This window comes from Olea europaea, chromosome 1, assembly GCF_002742605.1.
Source record: "Olea europaea var. sylvestris chromosome 1, O_europaea_v1, whole genome shotgun sequence".
NCBI lineage: Eukaryota > Viridiplantae > Streptophyta > Magnoliopsida > Lamiales > Oleaceae > Olea > Olea europaea.
Window position 1 is genome coordinate 23,467,395 of NC_036237.1, and position 25,117 is coordinate 23,492,511.

A 25,117-nucleotide genomic window follows, 5' to 3' on the forward strand; every position below is an offset into this window, starting at 1 on the left:
CTCCTTTCTCTTCTCCTAAAGGTAGTAATTTCTCATATTCTTTTAATAACTTAGTTCCCCATGAGAATGGTAATTTTGTAAAATAAGACCTTAGTATATGTTTATTTTCTTGATAATCTCATTGATTTAATATATAGTATAATTCTTCAAATTTAAATGTATATCTTTTTAATTCACACATATCACATATCCTTAAATTTTTCATTGCTATCATTCCTTCATTATATTCATCTTGTTTTCTTCATTATATTCATCTTGTTTTCTTTCTTCTTCATTGGAAGCATGTCTATCTCTCAAAAACTCTATTCTTAAGGCTTTTTCAAACCTTTTTAATATTTCTTGTATATTTTGATCATTTAAACTATTCCTATTATCTAATAATTCAGTTCTACATTCTCCATACTTTATTCTTCCTTTAATAGTTTCTGGTAACTTTCTCCATCATTCAGAAACAATTCCTCTGAATGTATGTTATATAAATCCAAAGGCTGTATATGTTTTCCATTTATTAACTTGTATTTCTAAGTCTGTACTTTTCATCCATGTTTCAATAGCTTTATTTTTATCTACATAGTCTAAATCTAACCATATTCCCGTTGTGTGGATTGGTTCATTGTAAGATTTCATTGGATTTGTTTCTTTTATGGACTGTTTTCTTATATTTTCAGTGTATCTCTTCTTATATTTTCAGTGTATCTCTTCTGTATTTTCCTATATTGATTAATACCTTCTTTAAGAGGTATAGTAGTATAATAAGGATAATCGTATTCTTCATCACTATTGAATTCTATTTTTATATTTTGATTTGTTGATGGATTAGTATTCATCTTAGTATTTTTCATTCTTTCAGTTAATTCTTCTAACTGTTTTTTATATTCATCATACTCTTCACCAGTAGATTCTAAGAATTTTTTTTCTAGTTCTTCTACATCTGTAATCATATATTATTTTCTTCATGTCTTTTCCCTTTATTATTTTCTTTTTGTGTTATCCTAAAATCTTGGGGTGGATTAATTATAATCCTATCTTTTCCTTTAAGGCTTTTATCTAAAAGAGCATTTCCTACTTGTAGATTATGTTCTAAATTTTCTAATCTTTTATGTATATCCTCAAAACTTTCATTTGTGGTGTTATTAGGTAAATAGGGATAACTTGATTTTTTATGTTTTTCAACTTTTTTCAAAAATCTTCAATTATATTTTCTTCATCTACTATGTTCATCATAATTTTAGGTTCGTAACATGGCTCTGATACCATTTCTTCAGAGCGTGCAGCGGAGGGTTTAAGATTTTGAATCCAATTAAATTCTTCATAAGTATTTATAATATCACAATAGAATTTATAAAATTCACTATCTTTAGTTAAAACATTTTCTTTAATAATTATATTTAATTTGTTAATTCTTCTTTCCAGTTTAAGAATTTGTTTATATATATTATTTTCTATTTTAATTGCTCTATTATCTATATAAACATTTTTATGTTTTAATTTTGGATCTAAATATTCTGTAAAGAAACTTTTCAGATCTTCTTTTAAATAATTTAATTCATTATATGTTGCATTTCTTAGATCAATAAAATTTTGTATAATTTTTGGGTTTAAATTTGTTAAAGATTTATGATCTATATTTCTTTGGGGACCTAATCGAAGATTTTTATACATTGTAATGGCTTTGGTTCCAAATTCTCTATGAAGGGTATTTTTGGAAAAATTATTTTTCAAAGGTTATTCTTCAAATGATTATATTTTTTGGTCTAATCTCACAATTTGCTATTCTATTTAGGCTGTTAGCAGGTATTTCCTCTGGTTCAACAACGTTTTATGTTGTGCACTATTAAAACCCTTGAAATCAAATGCGTGCATCTGTTCCCACGTATTTCAAAATTATTTAGGGGCCTCAAAAAGTAATGGAGAATGTAAAAGTTTCTCATTTTTTTAAAATTTTTTTTTTTGGGTTTAGGTGTTGACGTGTTGTTCTATTTTGTTTCAATTGTTTGGCTATTTTGATTTTGTTCGATTTTGTTTTGCCCTTGCTACTCAAAGTCTGCCTATTTTGTTTTGATTTTGTTCTATTTTGGAGTTATTGATGTTGATTGTTGAGCATTTGAAAATTTTAATATTAATTATGTTATTATTTATTCATTTGGGAATTTATGTTTGCGAATTGCGAATTGCGAATTGTGATTTATGAATTATGATAAGTAATTTACGTTTTATCATGATGAGTTATGATTATTAATTTGGAAATTTATGTTTACGAAATTGTATTTGCGAATTGTGATTTATGATGAGTAATTTATGATTTGATGAGGGAATAGGATATTAGGAATGATTATTGATTTGGGAATTCACGTTTAGGATGACATTTTGTAGATTATGGAACGATTTTTTCAACCAAAACGAAAGTTCATACCCAATTCTTCTACTTCTAGTTGTGCATCTAGTCTCGCCATTGATTCTAGTCAAGCACAAGAGTTATTGAATAACACAAAGAAGTCTCGGGCTCAATTTAATGTGGATGATCTTGTATCTGATCCAGGGATACGCCCCCTATCGAATCATATGGTCCTAATATCAGAGATATTGTTAGGATGACATACTTGGAGAAAGGTCATTGTCAACCATATGAACATGATTTTCCAAGAAGACCGATGGGGAATGATAATAGATGTTTTCGAAAAGAATAGTTCTCCAAATTTCATTGGTTGGAATACAGTATAGAAAAGGATGCGGTGTATTGTTTGCATTGCTACCTGTTCAAACCTGATAGAGGGGGTCAAGGGGGTGGACATATATTTACTAAGACCGGCTTTAGGGATTGGAAGCACAAAAAGACATTGAAAGATCGTGTCGATCTCTTTGATAGTTCTCATAGTCAAGCTTTTGCAAAGTGTACCAACTTGATGAATCAAAAGCAAAGTATCTCTTACGTTATTTCTAGCCAAAGTAGTAGTCAATAACAAAGTTAGACCAGGTTGACTGCGGTGCTAGATTGTACTAGACTCCTCTTGATGCAAGGATTGTCATTTCTTGGTCATGATGAATCGAAAGAGTCTCTTAATAGCGGAAATCTAATTGAGTTATTGAACTAGTATGTAGCTCGTTGTAAGGAAATTAAAGAAGTATTATTTAGTAATACTCCTGAAAATGACCAAATGACTTCACCAACCATCCAAAAGGATTTTGTTAATTGTTGTGCCGTGGAGACGACAAGGGCTATTATCAATGAGATTGGTGATTCTTTGTTTTCAATTTTGGTTGATGTAGCTCGTGATAATTTTGTGAAAGAACAAATAGCAGTTGTTTTAAGGTTTGTTGATAAAAGTGGGTGAGTGAAGAAGCATTTTTTGGGTATGTCCCATGGCACTGATACTTGTGCCCAATCACTGAAGGATGTCATTGATGCAATGTTTTCTACACATGGGTTGAGTATATCTAGTCTGAGAGGTCGAGGCTATGATGGAGCAAATAATATGTCAGGTGAGTTTAATGGGTTGAAAGCTTTAATTCTTAGAGAGAACCCACGTGCTATGTATGTTCATTGTTTCGCTCACCAGCTTCAGTTGGCAATTGTATATGTGGCACGTAGGAATTGTATGGTTGGTGATTTTTTGGACGTACTTGTTATTATTGTGAATTTGGTTGGTGCATCATGTAAGCGTGTAGATGCTCTTCGAGCAAGTTATCAAGCTAATATTCTGGAGAAACTTAATACTGGGAAACTTACTGGTGAAAGTGGCCAGTTTCAAGAAATGAGTTTGGCACGCCCAGGTGATACTAGGTGGGGCTCACATTTATTTACAGTTACTCGTTTCATTAATATGTTTAATGTTATTATAGATATTCTTGAGAATATATGAGAAGATGGCATACATTCAGATCAAAAATCTTCGGCCTTAAGACAGATGAACAATATGTAAGATTTTTAGTTTGTGTTCAGTCTTCACTTTATGTTTGAAATTCTTGCAATAACAGATGACCTTTCACAAGCCTTACAGAAAAGGATTAGGATATTCAGAATGCTATGAGGTTATTGAATTTGTGTAAGTGTGCATTGCAGAACTTGAGAGAGAATGGTTGGGTTACTTTGTTCAGTAGGGTGATTGAGTCTTGTGTTGATAGACATATTTTAGTGCCTAATATGGAGGATATTGTAGTAGTGAAAGGTCAACCTAGGCGTTTAGCTCAGCAGGTGACTTATTTTCATCGCTTTTATGTTGATTTGTATTGTCATATGATAGAATCAATCTTGCAAGAGTTGAATAATCGATTTCCAGAAACAACTACTGAGCTCTTTACTTACATTTCATGTTTAAGTCCAAAAGATTCATTTGCAGCTTTTGATAAGGATAAATTGCTACGTCTTGCTCAGTTATCCTTTGGACTTCAATAGTGAAGAACTTTTATTACTTAGACCTCAACTTGATAAGTTTCTTTTACTTGTGAGAATGGACGAAGCTTTCTTTAATCTCCATAGTATATCCTGTGTAGCTCAGAAGTTGATTGAAACTAGAAGTTCCTATTATTTTCCATTGCTGCTCACCTTGACTTTATTATTACCTGTGGCAACTGCAAGTGTTGAAAGGGTATCTTCTGCTATGAATCTAATCAATAGTGATTTGCACAACAAAATGAGAGATGACTGGTTGAATGACAATTTGGTGGTTTATGTGGAAAAGCTATTTTTAAAAAACTTGAGAATGAGGCAATATTGCATCGTTTTCAAATCATGAGACCCCGTAAAATACAGTTGTTTAAATTTACAGTTACAGAGTAACTGAGTAAGGTTGTATCGTATATATTTTTTTACTATTTTGTGTTGCATCGAAATATATTTTCATATGTATACGATTTTGACGTTTTAGTTCATTTACATATATATTGAATAACTTTTAATATTATGTAATCAAATTTTAATAAACAATCAGACTATTACGATCGTTGTCGATCAACGATCAATCCGCCCTAGCTAGACTTGGATCTAGATTCGCCACTGCTCCCAATCATTAAATACTATCTAATATTCGTGCATTCGAACACAATTATTCTAAGAAAAAGTTCAATGACACAAAGTGACTTGAATAATGTTATTCACAATCAACTACGTAACGTAATAACTTGTTATTTAAAGCATTGGCTTGTAATTTAAAGTAACAAAATTAAAACAAATAAATGCCTCAAATAACAAACTACCACAAAAGATGACTATTACGGTCGTGGGCTATGAATAACATTACTCAAGTGACCTCAATTAGGAGCTGACTGTTGTATGAAAAAAGTCGATTGTACAGAAAAATAATCTACAGAAGGCTCACAAACACTCACATGGAAGCGAACCCTGTGTGAATTAAAATATTGCATAAACTAACCCAAGCACCCCTGCATGTGTGTATTCTCTACCGGTTCTGTACATTTATTTTCTGTGCTTGTAGCTTGGCAACTGTTGTATAAGGGGTGGTATTTGACATTAACTAAAATTGAGGGTCAAGTTGATTTCACACTGTTTTCAATTATTGCGCTCACAGCTCACTCTCCACGGAGCATCCATATTGAATCTCAGATAGAAATTTTGGAAAAAGCTAGTCTGATATTACAGATGGAGAAAAAAAAAATCTAACTAGAAATTAAGTATACCAAAATGACGGCAACACATGAAATTCTAATGAAAGCCACTGCTTCAGGTTAATTTGATGTCATGAAATGACGGCAAGACAACTACCAGGGGATCTCCATAACCAACAGCCTCTGTAAATGTACAAAGGAAGCAAAAATAAAGTAAAATCTAAGCAATAAGCATATACACTCAACCAACCTAAAATGTTCGCACAAATAAGTAATAAGCATATAACTCATTCAAGTTATGGCTTTCCCTTCAGTAAGATGAAAAAACACGTGCAATTTGGAATTGTAGTAAGCAGGGAAGAGAGGCGAGAACTGACTCAAAAGTTCATAAGATCACACGAGATTCAGGACAAAAGGCAGAAGACATCAGAGAATTTAAGGAAAAGCATCTTGAAAAGTTAAAACATAGTGTGTAAAGATGATGTACATATAATCAAATTGATATTAGTTGTATTTATTAATTCAAACGAAGAAAAAAAAAGGAAAAAAAGGAAAACAAATCAAATGCTGAAAAAAGAAAATATAAAGATCAATAGTGATTGCATTTCATATGTTCCAACTTCTAATTTTGAATCAAGATAGCTGAAAGGGGAGAAAGCTCTCTGTTCCTGGTTCACCTTGAGAACTGCCTTAAGTTCCAATTAAAAAGGTGAAATGATTTTGCATTGGCTGGGGTCATAAAGGCCTATATGAGATCCTAACTATTTGTTCACTGGCATATATTCTGATTTTTGACATTACCATAGAAATAGATGAATATCAAAACATGTTTGAAAAGCACCATGAAGCAATTGCTTGAAATGATATAATTTGAACCACGGGCCTAATGCAGCAGCAAATGACTTTCCTGATTAACTGTTTAATTTTAATATTCACAAAATATTTTGTCTAAAGATGACATTTTCTTCCTCGTAGATTGATTTTCGCCAGGTAACAATCGAAATAAAAGAGATACATATTTGGCACACCAGGAAAATGAATCTAGCTTGAATTAATTTAATAGATCCAAGCATTGCGGTCCAGTGAATCTCCCAAATTAAATAATTCTCATTTCTCTTAGCCAACCCATTTAAAAGTAAATCTTGATAATTTTCCGTCAATTCTGATGATTAAATAACACATGAATAATAAAAAGTTAATCAATAATAGTTTTTATTTTTCAAGAATTCAAAGAACTACATTAGCTTCTTAATTAAAGGAATTTTTCTGAAACTCATAATTGTAGGATCAAAAACATGAAACAAGGGAAAAATTTATAAGGGCATTTATTTTTTTATTGACCAGTATTTTGTTCTTTTTAGGGAAATATAATATGAAGTATAACGTTATTATCCTATTCTCATCATGTTTTTCTAGAGTGGGGTTCATGGAAACAGAATACCCAAAATCTCACATGATAGCACATTTATAATAAATAAATATCGATGACATGAAATCATACCTCCATCGTCATAAAGGAGCTTCAAGACTTCTCCAGACACATCTGACTGCTCAGATACAATTTCCGGACCAAGATGAAAGGAGAAAACATTATAAGCGGATCAGAATGAATGCAGAGTTATATTAGAAAAAATTGAAAGTTGAAACAGAGACTCACTCTGACTGGAAGTTCTGTTCCAAACTGATCCAAAAAGCCTACTATTTGTCCCTCTTTGATAACATCACCCTGCGCATAAGCAAAGATACTTTAAATCACTACGCCAATTTGAGTACCATAAATTGAAGAGGTGTATCACATTATCAACAGTCAGCAATTTACAACGCTACCATAAGACACTACTGTGTAAATAGTCAATGAAAAACTGATGCATAAAGAAACACCATCCACCTAATTGCTGAAAGATGAAAGTACAGAGATGAATCATAAAAAGATGCTTTGTTTCTTCTGGGGGGCCGGGGGGTGGTGTTGGAAGATATTATGAATTTTCACAACTAGAGTAAAAGGAGCCAGAATATTCCTAAACAAAAAATCATTTTCTGAGACAAATGTTCCCAACAATTCAGTATTGGCTGTTTCGAGTGCTTGGACATGCTGAATGTTTGAAATAAAGAATGCAGCAGTTGGAATAGGGTTCTATAAAGGAAAAAGTCAGTCCAAGAAGTGTTATATGCCTCCACCCAAAAAATAAACCATGAAAGAAAGAAAATCGAGAAGGCAAAATCTCTCGTAAGGCAATACCTCTTTACAAGCAGGAGGTTGCTTCTTTCCTTTCAAAGTCTTGGCCCTTCGGAATGAACCAACCTAAAAAGGAAATTTGAAAAGAGATACTAAAAGCATTTCATCACATATAAATAGCAATAAGAAGTCATGCAATGCATACCTGTGGAGACGATACTATAACATAGCCACTTGATCCAGAAGCCTCCAGTGCTGCCAACTTTTTTGCCTTATCCGAAGAAACGTTAGTGAATGGGCTAATCTTTTCTGCAGAAGACTTTGGTGGTGATGGTAGAGAAGCAACAGGAGCTGACTCATTCATTGGTTTAGTTGGAACAGGTGGTGCAGATGTGGGTGAAACAACTGGTGCAGGAGTTGGTGTGGTTTCAATATTCCTCTTCACGTGCATTTGAAAGCCTCCAAACTGTTACAAAGAAACGTCCACAAAAACATGAACTTCCAAACAGTACATTGGGATGGTCAGAATGTGTTTGTATGTTATCTTGCAATTTCAGAACTACTATAACATCAAGGTTAAAACGCAAGTTGGACTTCACATGTGGGTAATTTAATGATATGAAGCAATCACAATGTGAAACAATGACCATAACCTTGTCATTTCTTGTGGATCACTCACAAACAAACTAATGTACAGAACTTCGATGCTTGTTTTGATACGTCAAATAAAGCCATGATACAGATGAACCTACTTGGCAATCATCAATAATTGCAAGGCACTGAGAATTGAATTCTGAGTTATTACGAAGTGTAGCTCACCAATATGTAGATAATAAACATTTTTAGACATACCTGTTTTATTGCTTCATTTATGATTAAACTCACTTGACTAACCTTTAAAAAATCTTCCGGATATATGGTTCACTGATAAAAAAAAATTGCTACCTCTTTCTCTACTTCCTGATAAGTTCACCAGCATAATTCTTGAATTCTTTATAATGCAGGTAAGACAAACTCTATAGATTAGAATCATAATGACAACTAATCGCAGGTTCTCCGATAAGTTTGGGGTTGGTTATGTGAAACATTTTTCACAATTCCATGTGGTTTATCACTATATCAACTAGAAGATCCAATTCAACTTAATTTTCACAACCATAACACGCCAAGTTAAGTTTGGACAATATCTACCACTTCTATCATGTTCAACTTAGATTCTACTAACCAAGTTTGTTTGGCACAATACAAGCCCAAACTACCTTAATTGTCTCTCCTAGTTTGTCCTCAATCGTTTCAAATCCACTTGTTGGCATATACTCTAAAGTTCAACATTTCCTGAATGACCCAACAATACACATTCACATAAATGCAAACAAGGCGACGGAGAAATAGATTCACCTTAATTTTCAGCTCTGCAACTTTTGTCTCCTCACAGAGTTCTGTGAGTAGTGCCTGAAATATATCAAACAAGTGTGCTTGTCAGGTTTCAATGAACAATTAAGAAAGAATATATCACCCTTATCACTAGTACTAGGACATGCAAGATTAGAACGCAAGGAAGGGTATTTACAACCATGAAATTTCCACAAACCAATACTTTTTCTTGCATGTATAAGTTCAGGCATAATGACAACTAGGTAAAGCAAGAGATCAATAAAGAAACACATTTTTGTGGAGCCATACTACCAAAGAGTTAATGAACTTGTCAAGAACGAAAGTTAATGAAACATAGCCATGGAATGCTAACAGGTGTCGCTACTTTTCAAATAAACATACTCTTATTTTGACGGATAAAAAATCATCCTCATATGATTATAATGGAAACACCAGAACTCAAACGGAAAATAGTACATTGTGGGAATAAAATAACTTCCATAAATTCTGTGCTTGATTGAATTTTGTGCTTTGCCTCGTGGTATTTCAAAACACTTCAAATTCAACGAATAAAATTCCTAGAAGTATTGGTGTTATATTCTTGCCTTGACCAAGAAAAAAATGATTTGATGGTTCATATGAGATGTAATTTTATCTAGTTTCAAGAGAAAATTCATAGTAACCCTTCCATAAGTCAACTCCAAAACCATATTTTATAAAACACGAAAACATAATTTTCTGAACTATTTTCCAAAAATCTTGGCAGATACAACACTTAATGTTTTCGTTAACTTTGAAATCCAAGTCATGAGATTCAAAAGAAAATACTAGTATTTCAACCATATCTATTGGAGCAATGTCTACAACAGTTGAAATATACATCTACTTGAAGAACACTGCTGCAGATTGGGGGAAAAATCATCAAGAGACTAGTTGCTTCTTTTAGGATTATAAAGATGATGCCAAAAATAAAAAATAAATAAATAACATTTCACGTTGATAAAAGGTAAATAGAAAATATATATATCCAAAAAATACACCTCAAAACCATTGGGGAACGTTGCCTGCAACGGTTTCTTCTCCACAAATCCATTTTGATGACTATCTGACAAAATGTCTCCATTTGGATCACCTGAATTTGCATAATATAATAGGAAAAGCTAAACTTCTGTTTACAGTTACATAACAACAGTAAACACAAGAACATTAAGGCAGATTTTTCTTATCCCAGTTTTATCAACACAGAGAATCAACAACTCACCACTGGAGTTTGATGTCACAATACTTTCAGAGGCCTTCACACATGGTACAAGTATTGCTCCCTGTTTATTTGTAAATGATATGTACTTTCCACCATAGAAAGGCAATTTATTTTGATTCAAAAGGGTTGCATTATTCATGGTAACTGTGCCAACTCGTTCAAGTACAGATTTCTGATAAGAACTTGAGCTGACAGAATCTGGAAGACAACAATAGTCATCAAGCTTCAACTTTCGTATAAAGTAGGTGTAGTTTTTACACAAGGATAACTAAAGTTTATACAAGATCGGAACTGATACACTTCTAATTTAGACCAATTATAGAACCACATTATATACTGGTTTTCATCATTGATTGGACAATTTCGTCGAAGAGTGTTTACCATTCAGGTTTCCTTGACACTGATTCATTCATGCAAAGCTGTGTAAATGCATATTAGTATATATATCAAACCTCTAGTTACCTGATATGTAGTACAGTCCATTAGATTATAATTAAGAAATAAGGCTGGTTTCTCTTCAAATCAATATGTGTTCCTTTAAAATGCACCAGTTTGAGTATTATTCTATAAGAAATCTGTGTAAAACATGTTTGGAGCATCCTAATACAATCTAATTTTTGTTTTGAACAAGATGTCCCCATATTGATGACTTAGGTACACCATCTTTGACAAAACACTATGATCTAAATTTCAGCAACTTCCATGTCCCACCAAAATCCTTAGTTGAGTCCAACATCAAAGGATTCTGTAATGTGGCATTCCATATCATTAAGGGACTGTGTGACTGATTTTTAAGGGCTTGGTAACATGAGCTAAAATATTTTGTGCCAGTTGGCCTACCAACTATGTTGGCAGGGCCAAGGGTCTGACTTTGTCCTCACATGTACTGCCTGACCTTCATGGTACAACTCACTTAGTGGCCTGGACTTGTGAAAAGGGCCATAACCTGTATATTGGCTGCAACAAGGATGTGACATATTCGAGTGGGAAGTTTATAACATTCAGTTCCATATCAACTTTGGAGGATAATGTGACTATATAGATTGAGTATCACTTTGTACCAATTCAATTGTGACAAGAGCAATGGATCTAACCAAGGTACTTACAAGTTAAATTAACTAGACAACTTACAATTCAAGAAATATAACAACCTAGAGACTATTAAATGAATATAGAGTAAGACATTAATGAAAAAGCCCTCAAAGTATCTAGCTGCATGATATAATGTATGGACTCGTGTTAATTGTTGTTTCTTTTTTTAAAAAAGGTGACTCTCAAAAAAACCTTGTAAGTTGGAAATTCAGGATTTGCAGGGAAACAAGGAAACTTGGGCTGTTAAATGATAGAAAATTCCAAAAAAATGGTGACTTAAACATGAAGATAAATGTCTAAACATTAGGTTCGGTCAGACTTTCAAATTTTGAATATGTGGACATGGAAAAGTACAGATTACGTTTTCTTTAATTATAACATGATTAAATGAAGTCTATTATAATATTAAAGGTTCAAACTCATACTCAAATCTATTTGAAATATTTATTCAACAAATTGAACATCCTAAATTTATTGATAATAAGATTTACCTTCTTCTTGTTGTTGTATTTTAGAACAATCGTACATATTCGATGCCTTTCAAAATATTAGAATAGTGCCTCATATTCTTATTCTAGTGTCAAACGTTCTACTCAGGTGCTCCATGTATTTCGAAGAGTTGGAGTAACACAGTCTACATATTAACCATAAAGTGATTTTGAAGTCACTTACAGAAATATTAAAAACCAAAGGTTTTGTAAATATGCTGGCGGGTAGAATTTTGGCAAACCTTTAAATTAAATAATCAACACTTACGGAGCAAGAACATGGACTAAGGCACAAAAGTAGAGATGTTTATTTTATCCCGCTTAGAGCAGATGGGATTCTAGACTTAAAAATTTATCTTGAATAGTTCACAAAAATTAGAACACAAATGACTAATTTTTGTGAACTTAACACTGACTGATTTGTATATTCTTAATTAGTTAGTCTATATTCACCTGAATCACCTCGCTTGCAGATCAAAATACCAAAGTTACTAGGTAAAATTAATTAAGGAATCTAAAACCATTTACAACCCCGTAATTAGCATTTTCAGCTTTATTTCCTTCAGTTTACATCTAATTGAGTCCAGAATACAACCAAAGAACTAAAACAAATTTCAAATTACTCGCATGACTGATGAGATATAAGATAAAATCAGAACTACATAGCACATTCCGTTTTATTTTTCAATTAATAGTCTATTATGTAGCCAGTAAATGTCATCAAAACAAACGACACGCATAGTAGAGTAAAAAATAAAACTCAAAGCTCATTAGATAAGAATATTACTGTTTAAAGACATAAATCATATATGCAAGCTGAGATTCAAAGTAATAAATAAATAATAAAATGCATATAGAGAGAGAGGACTGACAATGGAAGGAGCGGAGAACGGCGGCGGACTCCATCGGAGATTTTAAATCCGATTGTACACGAAGATATGAAATGGAATGAAGATCTAAGAGCAATGAGAATTCGAAAGGAAATTTATTGATTTATAGCTGAGAGAAACATATAAATGGGAGCGAGCTGGGTGTATGTTAGTTCGTGCATTGATATATCCGCCCCCTACCTCATTTTCTCCACCCACTCCTCGTTCACCATTTTCTTTTCACAATTATTTAATTATCCCGTTTATAATTTTTTTTTTTTTTGGGGAAAATTGCAGTCGAGGTACCAAACCTTTCGTTTATTAGCAGACTTTGCCCAAATCTTTAGTTTGTGCCACTGGAGATACCAAACCTTTAAAAAATGTGTAAGGCTAGTCCAAAATGACGGTTTCCGTCTGTTTGACCATCATAACCGTCAGTTGACCCCTTTAATGATAATTTCAAGAATTTTCCCCAAATAAGTGAAGGGCAACATGGTCATTACACACATTTCCCTCCTTAACATCAAACACGTCAGTTGCAACTTCCTTCCACTCACTATCCACTATGGAACCTGCGAAAACCCACGAAGAAGACGAAACGGACTTCGAAGAAGACGAACATCCAGTGGACATTGCAGTCCACATTCGAGGCTCTCTTCCCCAACCCGTGTATGATAAGTGTCTTCCCCTGTTTTCGATTTACGGTGTGAAGTTGTATGATTATGAAGTTCCCTTGTTTGATTGTGTTCACGTACTGGGGAATTCAAAAATTTTAAGTGATTTGGTGTATTAGAGCGTAATGCTTGTGTACTATCTTTTCTGCACATGTTCGTTGCTCGAATCGAAAAGGGCTAGGGCTTAACTTCCTTTTTTTTTAGTATTTTTTCAGGGGAAAATTCAAAGTACTTCAGCATACGACTTCATCATGGTGGAATTTTATTTCAGAAGATGAGAAATTTTGTGTATGAGCATGGAAAAATAAGTTATATAAACTATATCGACCCTGATTTTTTCAATAGATTTCTTTTGGACAATGCCGTGAAGATGTTAGATTCTGATAGAATTAGATATCTGTACAAGATGGAGAAGAAAAGAATGAGTGAAGGTTCATTTTGGCTGGTTAAAAACTCAGTTTTCATGAATTCAGTGAAGTGGCTTGGTGATAATAGGACAGCTGAACGGTATTGCTTGCCTGTAGTTGAGGTTTTGGAGTTGCCTTGGGATGAAACAGAGCAGAAGGATGTTCAAGTGTTTGATTGTGAGACTGGTGAGGAGTTGGTGAAGGTTCAAAAGTCTGGTGAAGCATTGAATGAGCAGCAACCATGCTATGCTATTGAGATTTATGACAAATCAGTAGAAGGTGATGACATGTATGTAGTTGATGAAGTGGATGACATGGAAGCAGATGAAGAGGAAGTTTATGCAATGCATGGAACAGAGCATGAGTATACAGAGTTGCATGATGCTGAACCACAGCAGCAGGCTCAGCAGGAGCTGCATGTTGCTGAACAAGAGGCGCAGGCTGCTGAACATGATGCCGAAGCAGAGGTGCAGCCTGCTGAAATTGATGTGCATACTTCTGGACCACAGCAGCAGGCTCAGCAAGAGCTGCATGCTGCTCAAGAGGTGCAGGCTGCTGAACATGATGCCGAAGCAGAGGTGCAGCCTGCTGAAATTGATGTGCATGTTTCTGGACCACAGCAGCAAGTTGCTGAACATGAGTTGCATGATGCCGAACCAGAGGTGTAGGATGCTGAAACTGATGTGGGGTTTGGTGAAGGTCCTGAGCTGGATGATGAAAATGAGGAGGGTATTTTGGGAGAGGAATTCACTGACTCGGAGTACGAGCATGAAGAAAATATTGCTATGGAGGATAATGATGAAAACACATATTTCAGGTTGAGTGAAGGTTTTGACATTGGTGCAAGTGGTGAGCAGGAAGGTGTAAGGGATGTGCAGGAAGGTGAGGCAGCTGCTGGGGAAGAATCTGGAACATAATACGAAGACTCCAGTGAGCTTAGAAGCTTACCCAGTGATACCGAAGCTGAGGGATCATCTGCAGAAGGAAGAATATGTGCTGGTTTAACCCTGCAACTGATATGGAAGATCTGCAGTTCAAGCTAGGTAATGTCCACTGTTTTGTGTAATTCATTTCTGGTTTAATTCATTTGGATGATAATGCATTCTGGTTTAATTCATTTCTACCAGGGATGAAATTCGACAACGTCAAGATTCTAAGGAATGCAGTAGTTCAATACTCAGTAAAAAAATTCCAGGCAACTGAGATACGTGAAAAATATGAGGACACAGTTGAGAGTTCGGTGTCAAGATAATTGTCCTTGGGTTTTATATGCGTACCAACAACCTGACAAGAGTCTTAGAATTAACACATTTAGCACGCATGTACTATGGTGTGGCAAAATAAAAGGGTTAATTCAGGTTTTCTGGCAAAGAAATACGTGAGAAAATTTAGGTCTGATCCAAACATTCCAATGAGCAGTTTTATGGAGACTGTGAAAGAGGACTACATGTATGAGATTTCAAAACATCAGTTTTACAGGACAAGATCGAAATGTGCAGAAATTATTAATGGGATTGTAGTTGAGCAGTACAAAATTTTATTGGATTACGGTGAGGAATTGAAGAGAACAAATCCAGACAGTACAGTGCAAATCGAAGGTTCGGGACATACTTTTAAAAGATTGTACATCTGCATAGGGGCTTGTAAGGAAGGGTTTAAGGCTGGGTACAGGCCAGTTGTTGGGTTGGATGGATGCTTCCTAAAATCTGCAGAAGGTGGGCAGTTGTTGGCAGTTGTTGGCATCGATGGTGAGAACTGTATGTTCCCGTCAGCATGGGCAGTTGTGGATATAGAGAACAAAACAAACTGACAATGGTTCATAGAATTGTTGGTTGATGACATAGGGATGAACAACCCTCGAGCTTGGACATTCATTTCCGACAAACAAAAGGGTTTGGTGGATTCCATAAGTCAATACTGTGAAGGAGCAGAGCATAGGTGTTGTGCTAGACATCTTTATAGCAATTTTACCTTGGCACACAAAGGTCTGGCACTTAAGAACCTATTTTGGACTACAGCAAGGGTAACAACAGTGCCGGAGTGGAAGAGTGCAATGAATGAGTTAAAAGACATAAGTGAAGAGGCTTACAACTGGTTCCTTGACAAACCTCCTTCCCAGTGGACTAGATCCCATTTTGAAGACCATTCGAGATGTGATATTCTTCTTAATAATTTGTGTGAGGCATTCAACTCTTCCATTGTTGTTGCCAGAGACAGGTCCATCTTCTCCATGCTAGAGAAAATTCGGCATCAGCAAATGATAAGGATGAATGCAGAAGGGGAAGCGGCACAGAGGTGGGATCATGCATTCGGGCCAAGAATTGTGAAAATCATTGAAAAGGCTGAGTCTGAGGCAAGGTACTTGAAGGCAGACTATGAAGGTAACCAGAAATTTGAGATAAGTAGCAGAGACGGTTTGAGGTGGAATGTTGACTTGACAGAACATGCATGTGCTTGCAGAAAATGGCAGCTCACTGGAATACCATGTCCCCATGCAATATCAGGCATGCTTTCAAGGGATATTGGCATATATGAGTACATCGACCCATGGTATAGCAAGGAGACATACCTGAAATGTTACTCCCCAGTGATCCACCCGATGTCAGGCCTTGAACTGTGGCCAGAATTGGGAAAGCATCCTCTCAATCAACCTCAGAAGAGAAAATAGGATGGCAGACCCAAAAAATTGAGGAAGAGGTCACAGGCAGAGCCACCTGCAGGCGTTAAGATGGGAAGGACTGGCATGAAGATGACGTGTAAACGCTGTGGAGGGTTTGGACATAACAAAAAAAGCTGTAAGGAGGCACTGCCTGGTGAAGATAGTTCACAGCAACAATCTCAACCAACCACACAAGAAGATACACATACCAGATCAACAAAGGGGAAGAGAAAAGCACATTCAACGCAAACCTCCAAGTCACAAACAAAGAAGTCCAAGCATAGAGGATCGCAATCTTGAATATTATGTGGTTTCTCTTGTATAGTTACCTTTTTGGAAAAATGCTGTGGTTTTTTGTAAACTGAACTGAAAATATATGCTTCCAATGCTGTGTATTTTGTAGATGTAATTGGAATTTTTGATGAAATTGTTCAATGTGATGATAATGTTGATGTCGAATATCTTGCATTATGTTTCTGCTGTTTGTCGTTGGTTTCTGAAATTGTATTCGTAAGATATGATGTGCAGGCGATTATGAAATATATGAGAATGTTTGATACTTCCTATGAACATATTATCAAACGTTTGGTACCTTTACTGCAATGTTTTTGAAGGTTTGGTACTCTGTCTGAAACCATTAGAAAAGGTTTGGTACTGATTCTGCGAATCGTTATAAGGTTTGGTGCTTATGCTGCACCTTCTTCAGATAAGTTTGAAGTGTAATTTGCTCTTTTAATTTCGCATTTGACATAAAGGCCAGGAAAATATCGTTAAATTTCAAGTCAAAAGGTACAACACAATTTTTCCTTTTTTACATATGCATTTCACAACATCTAGCACATGGCTCCATTTCGAAACCCTAAGCTCAAATTTCTGGAACAAAAAACTAAAATCCTACAATCTGACCCTACATACCTAGGAACAAATCCATTTTGCAAACACTCCACACACAAAGCCGAAGAGCCAGATCTTCCACACATTTGGTTTTGTTGCTTGAAAGGTGTCGATTTCAGCTTCAATTTCCCTCCTAGCTCGTAATAGACCAGGAATCAGTTCCTTCGATCTCTCACATATCGGAGGGTCACACCACATAAAGAAGGTGCATTCACCCACATCTTGGCTTCGAGAACAAGTGAGAAATCTTCTTCCCGGGTTCAAGTTCGTCCACGAGGTCTTCATCTGCACTGGGGAACCACATCTGCATACATTCCCCTCCATGTGCGTGCTGATTATTTTTTTTTACTACCTGTGAGAGAAAATATAGGTAATATATAGTGATAAAGAAATGGAGGGAAATAAACAGTGAAGTATATAATAGGAGGGAAATGTGTGTAATGACCATGTTGCCCTTCACTTATTTGGGGAAAATTCTTGAAATTATCATTAAAGGGGTCAACTGACAGTTTTGGCGGTCAAACAAACGGAAACCGTCATTTTGGACTGGCCTCACACATTTTTTAAAGGTTTGGTATCTTCGGTGGCACAAATTAAAGGTTTGGGCAAAGTCTGCTAATAAACGAAAGATTTGGTACCTCGACTGCAATTTTTCCTTCTTTTTTTTTTAAATGGTTGTTACATATTTTTGTAATTTATTCAAGTTCAACTCTTCAAAATAGCAATCCTGTAAATTTGTAATTATCAAAGTGAAAAATGTTAAATTTAAGGGACTGTTCTCTTTCCTATTTTCAAGACGTTTTCTGTTTTTGATTTTTTAAAACGGTGAAAATACGTTCTCCTTCCTAAATGACTTTTTGGAAGAAAAAAAATTGTATTAAAAACACAAAACGTCAAAAATAGGTTTCGTGCATTTTCAGTAGAAAACACGATAAAATTGAAAACACGGGAAACATCCTCTTTTCCATCACTGTGTTCGTGAGAGCAGAGAAGCAACGAAGACCCGTTACCTTCTTCCTCAACAATTGAGGAAATGGTGGCTAATGGCTGCCCCACCCACCCACTTTTCCACAAAGGCCTTTGACCAAAATTTTCGTAATAAAAAAAAAAAGAAATGTAAACAAAATTATTATGGTCGAAAATACCCCCCTCATTTGCAAACCAAGAGAAGAGAAATAGAGAGAAAAAAAAGGAGTCCGGAACCGGCGCCTACCGACGACCCGAACCTGTCCCACTTCGACCTCTCTGAACACACCACGATCAGTCGGAGAAACGCCTTTTTCTGGAAGGTTAGAGATGTTCTCTATAAATAATTTTTATGAAAATGTGTAAATTTGAATGAGTTAAATTCAATTTTTTATGGTTAAAATGGAAGAAAAGATCGAATTTGAGGTTGAAATGTTGAAAAAACTGGAAAAAAGAGACGGAGCTCGTCGAAAATGGAGTTTTCCGGCGAGCTGGACGCCTCTTTGGTCCGTAACGATCCGTAACGGACCATCAGATGGTCCGTCCGACCATTCATATATTTTTATTTTTATTTTCATTAATTTATTTAATTTTTATGTTAAAAAATGTAATTAAATATGAAATAAATAATATGTTAAGAATTAGAACGAAAATATTTAAAAATAGATTAAATAGAATTTTAATTTTTTGTTTTGACTTAAATATATGTTTAGTAATTAAATATACGAAATAAATAATAAATATATGTTTAGTAATTAAATAAGTTTAGTAATTAAATTTATGAAACAAATAAGATACATTTTAAGAAAATTAAAATAATTAATTATGGAAACAATTAATATAATTAATTTAAAAAATACTTAAATGAAAATATTAATATATTTTAATTCAAATAAATAATCGAAATAGAGTAATTAAACATGAAATCAATAATATACATAATTAACGAAATATTTAAAGAATAAATGAAATTAAATAATAATTTTCTTACTTAAGCAATTAAGAAAATTAATTAAAGAAATAGTAAAATGAAAAATCGAATAAAATATTATTATTTTTATTCAAATGAATAATCGAAATAGAATAATTAAATATGAAATGAATAATATACATAATTAACTAAATATTTAAAAAATAAATTAAATTGAATAATAATTTTCTTATTTAACCAATTAAGATAATTAATTAAACAAATTGTTAAATGGCAAATCGAATTAAATATTATTATTTTTATTGAAATAGAATCATTAAATATGAAATGAATAATATGCATAATTAACAAAATATTTAAATTGAAAAATAATTTTCTTACTTAAGCAATTAAGATAATTAATCGAAATAATTGTTAAATGACAAATCGAATTAAATATTATTATTTTTATTGAAATAAATAATTGAAATAGAATCATTAAATATGAAATGAATAATATGCATAATTAACAAAATATTTAAATAATAAATTAAATTGAATAATAATTTTCTTACTTATCGAATTAAGATAATTAATTAAAAAAATGGTTAAATGACAAATCGAATTAAATATTATTATTTTTATTGAAATAAATAATCGAAATAAAATCATTAAATATGAAATGAGTAATATACGTAATTAACAAAATATTTAAATAATAAATGAAATAGAATAATATTTTTTTACTTATCGAGTTAAGATAATTAATTAAAGAAATAGTGAAATGAAAAATCGAATTAAATTTTTTTATTTTTATTGAAATAAATAATCGAAATAGAATAATTAAATATGAAATGAGTAATATGCATAATTAACGAAATAGTCAAAGAATAAATTAAATAGAATAATATTTTTTTACTTATCGAATTAAGATAATTAATTAAAAAATAGTGAAATGAAAAATCGAATTAAATATTATTATTTTTATTGAAATAAATAATCGAAATAGAATCATTAAATATGAAATGATTAATATGCATAATTAACAAAAATTTAAATAATAAATTAAATTGAATAATAATTTTCTGACTTATCGAATTGAGATAATTAATTAAAGAAATAGTGAAATGAAAAATAGAAAATAATATCGAATTAAATATTATTATTTTTATTGAAATAGAATAATTAAATATGAAATGAGTAATATATACATTCAGATAATTAACGAAATATAATTTTTAATGAAATATTAAATAATCAAATATGTGAGAATTTTTTTGTTTAACTGTTTTAATATGTGATTGGATGAATCTATTTATTGCTTTATTAATTGAAATCTTATTGGTTAATTTTGAAGATACGATATTTTATTTATAATCTCTTGTATATGGTTTTAACATGTATTATTTTTGTAGGATGGAATATCATATTGACAATGATCTGGGAGCTCATTTGGGAAAAATTACGACGTATTATAACTTTTCCAGTTATGCGACTGTGATTGAGGGATTGGATGAGGAGCACATCGACATACTCCATCGGTCGTTTTTATGGTCCTTCTATTCGTTGAAGGACGTGTAGTTCTCTGGACAGATTATTGATTCGTTATTACTCCGGCTGCTTAAATCAGTCGATGGCGATCAGCTTTTTTTTGCTATGGGGGACAGGAAGGTATCGAGATTCTCGATCCTTGAATTTGCCCTCATTACAGGCTTGAGATATATAGAAGAAGAAGAAGCGAGAGCCCGTATTATACCAAATAAAAGGTTATTAGATTTATATTTTGGAGGTAAAGGGCCGGTTACACCACCACAGTTAGAGGACGCATTTAGGAAATGCGATCACATGTTAGACAAGTTTAAGCTAGGATTGGTGTATATATTGGAAAGTATATTAAGGTGTCGACATCGTAGGATATCGATTGACCTCTTTTCATTAGATGTTGTTGATGATATCGATGCTTTCAATAGCTTTCTATGGGATCGAAGATGTTACTCCGATACTCTCCACGTATTCAGGAGGGTACATACTATGCCAAAATCGGAGAGGGGCGACTGCAAATATGATGTATATGGCTTTTGCATGACTTTGCAGGTAAATATTCAGCTTAACATAATGCATGTTAAACTTTTTTATTAAATGTATAAATAATATATATATATATTTTGGTAATTGTTGCAGTTGTGGGCATATGAAGCTATCCCTGCTTTGGGTAGCAAATGGGCTATCAGAAGGGAGACTAGCTACCTACGAATGCTTCATTGGCGAGCACATTAGAAGCCATCGGCTAAAGATTTGACAGCTATCCTCGACGATCCTCAGGTGAGTATTATATATTTGCAATTTATATTGTACATACATTAACTCGACTCGATACATGCTCGTTAACATGTTGAAATATGATATGTCAGCTCGAAGTTCATGCTGAGTTGGTTGTTTCGATGGAAGAGGAGGATCAAATGTATGTACATGAATTGCATGTTCGACCTATTGAAAACGATCCAGTGTTTGAGTCCGTTCCGGATAGAAATAGGGTACGTTTATTTAATATCATTATTTAATCCGATTTATAATATTCATGTGTGGATTATTAATATTAATTGTCTTCCCCGTGTAGGAGCGTCATCCAGTAGAACGACGAGCACTTCCACGTAGGAGATCTCCTTCACCTCCACCGATGAGATCTCCGTCACCTCCACCGATGAGATCACCTCTACCGCCATTATCACATTCTCCGAGGAGATCTCCGTCTCCCGCACCCACCCACTTTCCACGTGGATCGCCTGCACCCAGTCAGAATCGTCATTCAGATGATTTCTTTGCACGCATGACTGGTATTATTAGAGAGGAGCTGGGAACGATGCGACGTGCATTTACGACAGAGGTAGTAGCACTGCAAGATGAGATAGGGGTGTTGCGACGAGATATTACGACAGAGGTAGGAGTACTGCGAGATGAGATTGGAGTGCTGCGACGAGATTTAGGAGAGCTTCATACTAAGGTTGCAGCACTTCGGGGCGATGTAGCAGGCTTCCGAGGTTCTATCAGAGGGAGTGTTGGGGAGACTGGTGTTCCTCGAGATTGGTGGGCAACGGCCGCAAGAATCAATAAGTTTTTTGATTTGGTGCCGGAGCCCGGGAAGGAAGGGATGGAGGTCGGGTCGGAGGTGCCGGAGGATGCCGGGATGGCCGGGGTGGAGGTGCCGGATGAGGTCGAGATGGCCGGGGAGGAGGAGGCGGGGGTGGAGGTGCTGGAGGAGGTCAGGATGACAGAGGGGGTGGAGGGAGGGACAGGGGTGCCGAAGGGAGAGACAGGAGTGCCGGAGGGGGTGACCAAGGAGGTAGCGGAGGGGACACCAGAGGTGGTAGTAGAGGGGGATGAGGGGCTTGTGGAGGATGAGAGGACGCCAGAGATGACGGATAACGATGTAGTATTCGTCTCGGAGGGGACGACGGAGGTGCCGAAGGGTAAGAAGCGTGCTAATGACGCGCCAGAGCTGATGGTCGGTAAGAGATCGAGATTGCCGTCACAGTACATTATTTCCCCATACACGACCGAGACGAAGAGAAGGGGATTTGTGGATGAGACGTTCCCCAATGTTTTTCGCAACATCGACCCGGTCAGACAGAAGGCGTTCGATGATTGGTTCAAATCCCTTAAGTCCGAGTAAGTATTTTATGATTTTGCTACTATTTTTTTGTATTTTTCGTAACTTTTTTTCATTTTTCAGAGATAGTTATACCATCGGTTGTATGACCGTGCCCAACGCTAAAAGGTGGTTCGAAGATGTACTGGCGACCTCAACTTGGCTCACTGATGTTGTAAGTTTTTTGAGTTTTCATTTATTATATTTATAGAAGTTCTTGGTTCATTTACTTAAACGTTTCTATCTTTTTTGTTGGTGTTTTTTTTTTTTTGGTTCCAGCATATCGACTTGGCTATGGAATTGTTACGCGATCGGGCTCAGAGATACCCGAGATCTTATGACAGTCCTAGTCGAGTTACCTGAGCTCTGAGTTTGTTCATATCGTAGATATTGAGCATCACGAGCTCCTAAGCAAGGGGAATAAATATGTTCTGCCCGAGTACATGGTAGAGTGGGTGATTGGGCTACAGCCGAGGTGCGGAAAGCCGTGGACAGATTGTACACATATGTACATTCCAGTGATCGCGAACTCACACTGTTTTTCAGTGGAAATTGTATTTGCAAATTCCACTATGTATGTGTACGACTCTAATCACAGCTGTCTGACACAAAGTCAACTAGAGCACATTCTGGAGCCAATGGCTGTGATCGTGCCCATGATGGCTAATCAGGCGATGATTTGAGTAAATGACAGATTAGCTATTGTGCGGAACATGACGACGGCAAAACAAAAAAGATCGTAAGGATTTAAAACTTTTTAATTTTACCTTTTAATTTTCAGTTATATGTTATCGAACTAATATATTCTTCTTCGGTTGCAGGGGCGACTGTGGCTTATTTGCAATAAAGTACATAGAGTTTTTGAGCATTGGCCACAATGTTGAGACAATAAATCAGTCTTGGATTGATATGTGGAGGCATAAATTAGCTTGCGACTTGTATGAATATAATTGTGATCCTTAGTGCATTGTATATTATTTTATTGAAATGTAAATGTTGTTTACTTCAGTATGATTCGTGTTGTAATGTAATAATTTTTTAAAATATTTGATTAACAAAATATCATTATTTTAATTTACATTGTTGTTGTGTCTGTAATCTCTCCATATTGTCAGTTTATATATATCGTTGCCTCACTTGTATTAAAAGAAAATAAATAGAATAATTATTATTTTCATTTACATAAGTAATCGAAATATAGCAATCAAATATTAAATAAACAATATACACACTAAGATAATTAACGAAATATAATTTAAAAGGAATATAAATAATCAAATATACGTGCCAAATGAAGATAATTAATGAAAGAAATACTTAAACGAAAACTCGAACTAAGTGCTATTATTTTTATTCAAATAAATAATCGAAATAAGTAATTAAATATGAAATAATTAATTTTTCACTTAACCAATTAATATAATTAATTAAACAAACTTAACCAACTATACATTTATTATACTTAACCTATTTTTTTTATTCAAATATGCTGTTAGAAAGAGTAATTAAACAATGTGATTAAAATTACATCCGATTTAAATTAAGAATAGAAAAAGCATATTACAAATAGAGAATACAAATGATTTATATAGATACTACACATCCGTCGAGTCATTGTTTAGTGAGAGCTGACTTGTACAAAATTGACGTGTATGCCCTGTAGCGCCGCACCTTCCGCACTTACGCGATTGTGGAAACTTTCCTGTAGATGGTATTCTAGACGTCCGTCTACGACCAGGAGTACGCGTTCGAACTTCAGGTGGCAACAAATTATTAGGTGCTACAATATAATCAGGAACTTCCCACTCGGCTTCATTTGGTAGAGAAAATATAGTTTCAGCATACGCTGCTCTCCAAAAATCAGCCATGTAATAATGACTGCATAAGCTGTGTGGTGGAAATCCTCTATACATAGCCACTGCGACAGCATGCGCACATGGAAAACTCTCCAACTGAAATTGTCTACACGTGCAGGTATTTTCATTCAAGTCTACAATGTATCCAACATTACGCTCACATCTCATGGAGAAGCGAAATTGATCTAGTGGTTCCACAAATAGAGCTTTTGCCACTTCCAGAGTTTTGAATAGTCGATCTTCCTGTGCCGGAGCTAGCACACTTGTGCAATTCTGGGATTCC

General features: G+C 34.5%; 4 protein-coding genes across 5 annotated transcripts; 3 read left to right on the plus strand and 1 right to left on the minus strand.

Annotated features, from left to right (window-relative positions):
• Window positions 1–3,353: 3,353 nt before the first annotated feature.
• LOC111406189 lies at window positions 3,354–4,393 on the plus strand. The gene is made up of 4 exons (XM_023035460.1): window positions 3,354–3,781; window positions 3,865–3,916; window positions 3,976–4,029; window positions 4,061–4,393. Exons 1-4 carry the CDS (start codon window positions 3,354–3,356, stop codon window positions 4,391–4,393), a joined length of 867 nt encoding a protein of 288 aa, XP_022891228.1.
• A 1,048-nt stretch (window positions 4,394–5,441) lies between these two features.
• LOC111397675 (biotin carboxyl carrier protein of acetyl-CoA carboxylase) lies at window positions 5,442–13,053 on the minus strand. Of its 2 annotated transcripts, XM_023024678.1 has the most exons (9): window positions 12,826–13,053; window positions 10,374–10,571; window positions 10,153–10,244; window positions 9,137–9,190; window positions 7,944–8,204; window positions 7,802–7,864; window positions 7,220–7,288; window positions 7,064–7,109; window positions 5,442–5,745 (listed from the first exon to the last, which is right to left on the minus strand). In XM_023024678.1, exons 1-9 carry the CDS (start codon window positions 12,857–12,859, stop codon window positions 5,678–5,680), a joined length of 885 nt encoding a protein of 294 aa, XP_022880446.1. In that variant the 5' UTR covers window positions 12,860–13,053; the 3' UTR covers window positions 5,442–5,677. The 2 variants fall into 2 exon arrangements, with proteins under 2 accessions (XP_022880446.1, XP_022880452.1); XM_023024684.1 differs by lacking the exon at window positions 10,374–10,571 and having other exon boundaries at window positions 12,826–13,039.
• A 2,696-nt stretch (window positions 13,054–15,749) lies between these two features.
• LOC111406196 lies at window positions 15,750–16,571 on the plus strand. The gene has a single exon (XM_023035472.1). The coding sequence runs from the start codon at window positions 15,750–15,752 to the stop codon at window positions 16,569–16,571; it is 822 nt and encodes a 273-aa protein (XP_022891240.1).
• A 2,324-nt stretch (window positions 16,572–18,895) lies between these two features.
• Window positions 18,896–21,609, plus strand: LOC111406204. Its single transcript, XM_023035483.1, has 4 exons — window positions 18,896–18,942; window positions 20,748–20,829; window positions 20,926–21,426; window positions 21,514–21,609. Exons 1-4 carry the CDS (start codon window positions 18,896–18,898, stop codon window positions 21,607–21,609), a joined length of 726 nt encoding a protein of 241 aa, XP_022891251.1.
• The last annotated feature ends 3,508 nt before the right edge of the window (window positions 21,610–25,117 follow it).

What these genes read in the sequence shown, in the direction of transcription:
- LOC111397675 (XM_023024678.1), bottom strand. Translation starts at nt 12,859, where the DNA reads ATGGAGTCCGCCGCCGTTCTCCGCTCCTTCCATT. An exon ending in TGTGACATCAAACTCCAGTG is followed by an intron (nt 10,245 to 10,373) that starts GTGAGTTGTTGA and finishes ATGCAAATTCAG; the next exon opens with GTGATCCAAATGGAGACATT. An exon ending in GAACAGAACTTCCAGTCAGA is followed by an intron (nt 7,110 to 7,219) that starts GTGAGTCTCTGT and finishes GTATCTGAGCAG; the next exon opens with TCAGATGTGTCTGGAGAAGT.
- LOC111406196 (XM_023035472.1), top strand. Translation starts at nt 15,750, where the DNA reads ATGAACAACCCTCGAGCTTGGACATTCATTTCCGACAAACAAAAGGGT.
- LOC111406204 (XM_023035483.1), top strand. Translation starts at nt 18,896, where the DNA reads ATGGAGTTTTCCGGCGAGCTGGACGCCTCTTTGGTCCGTAACGATCC. An exon ending in ACTTTTCCAGTTATGCGACT is followed by an intron (nt 20,830 to 20,925) that starts GTGATTGAGGGA and finishes TTCTCTGGACAG; the next exon opens with ATTATTGATTCGTTATTACT. An exon ending in GCTTTTGCATGACTTTGCAG is followed by an intron (nt 21,427 to 21,513) that starts GTAAATATTCAG and finishes TAATTGTTGCAG; the next exon opens with TTGTGGGCATATGAAGCTAT.
- LOC111406189 (XM_023035460.1), top strand. Translation starts at nt 3,354, where the DNA reads ATGTCCCATGGCACTGATACTTGTGCCCAATCACTGAAGGATGTCATT. An exon ending in GCACGCCCAGGTGATACTAG is followed by an intron (nt 3,782 to 3,864) that starts GTGGGGCTCACA and finishes ATATATGAGAAG; the next exon opens with ATGGCATACATTCAGATCAA. An exon ending in TTAAGACAGATGAACAATAT is followed by an intron (nt 3,917 to 3,975) that starts GTAAGATTTTTA and finishes TTGCAATAACAG; the next exon opens with ATGACCTTTCACAAGCCTTA.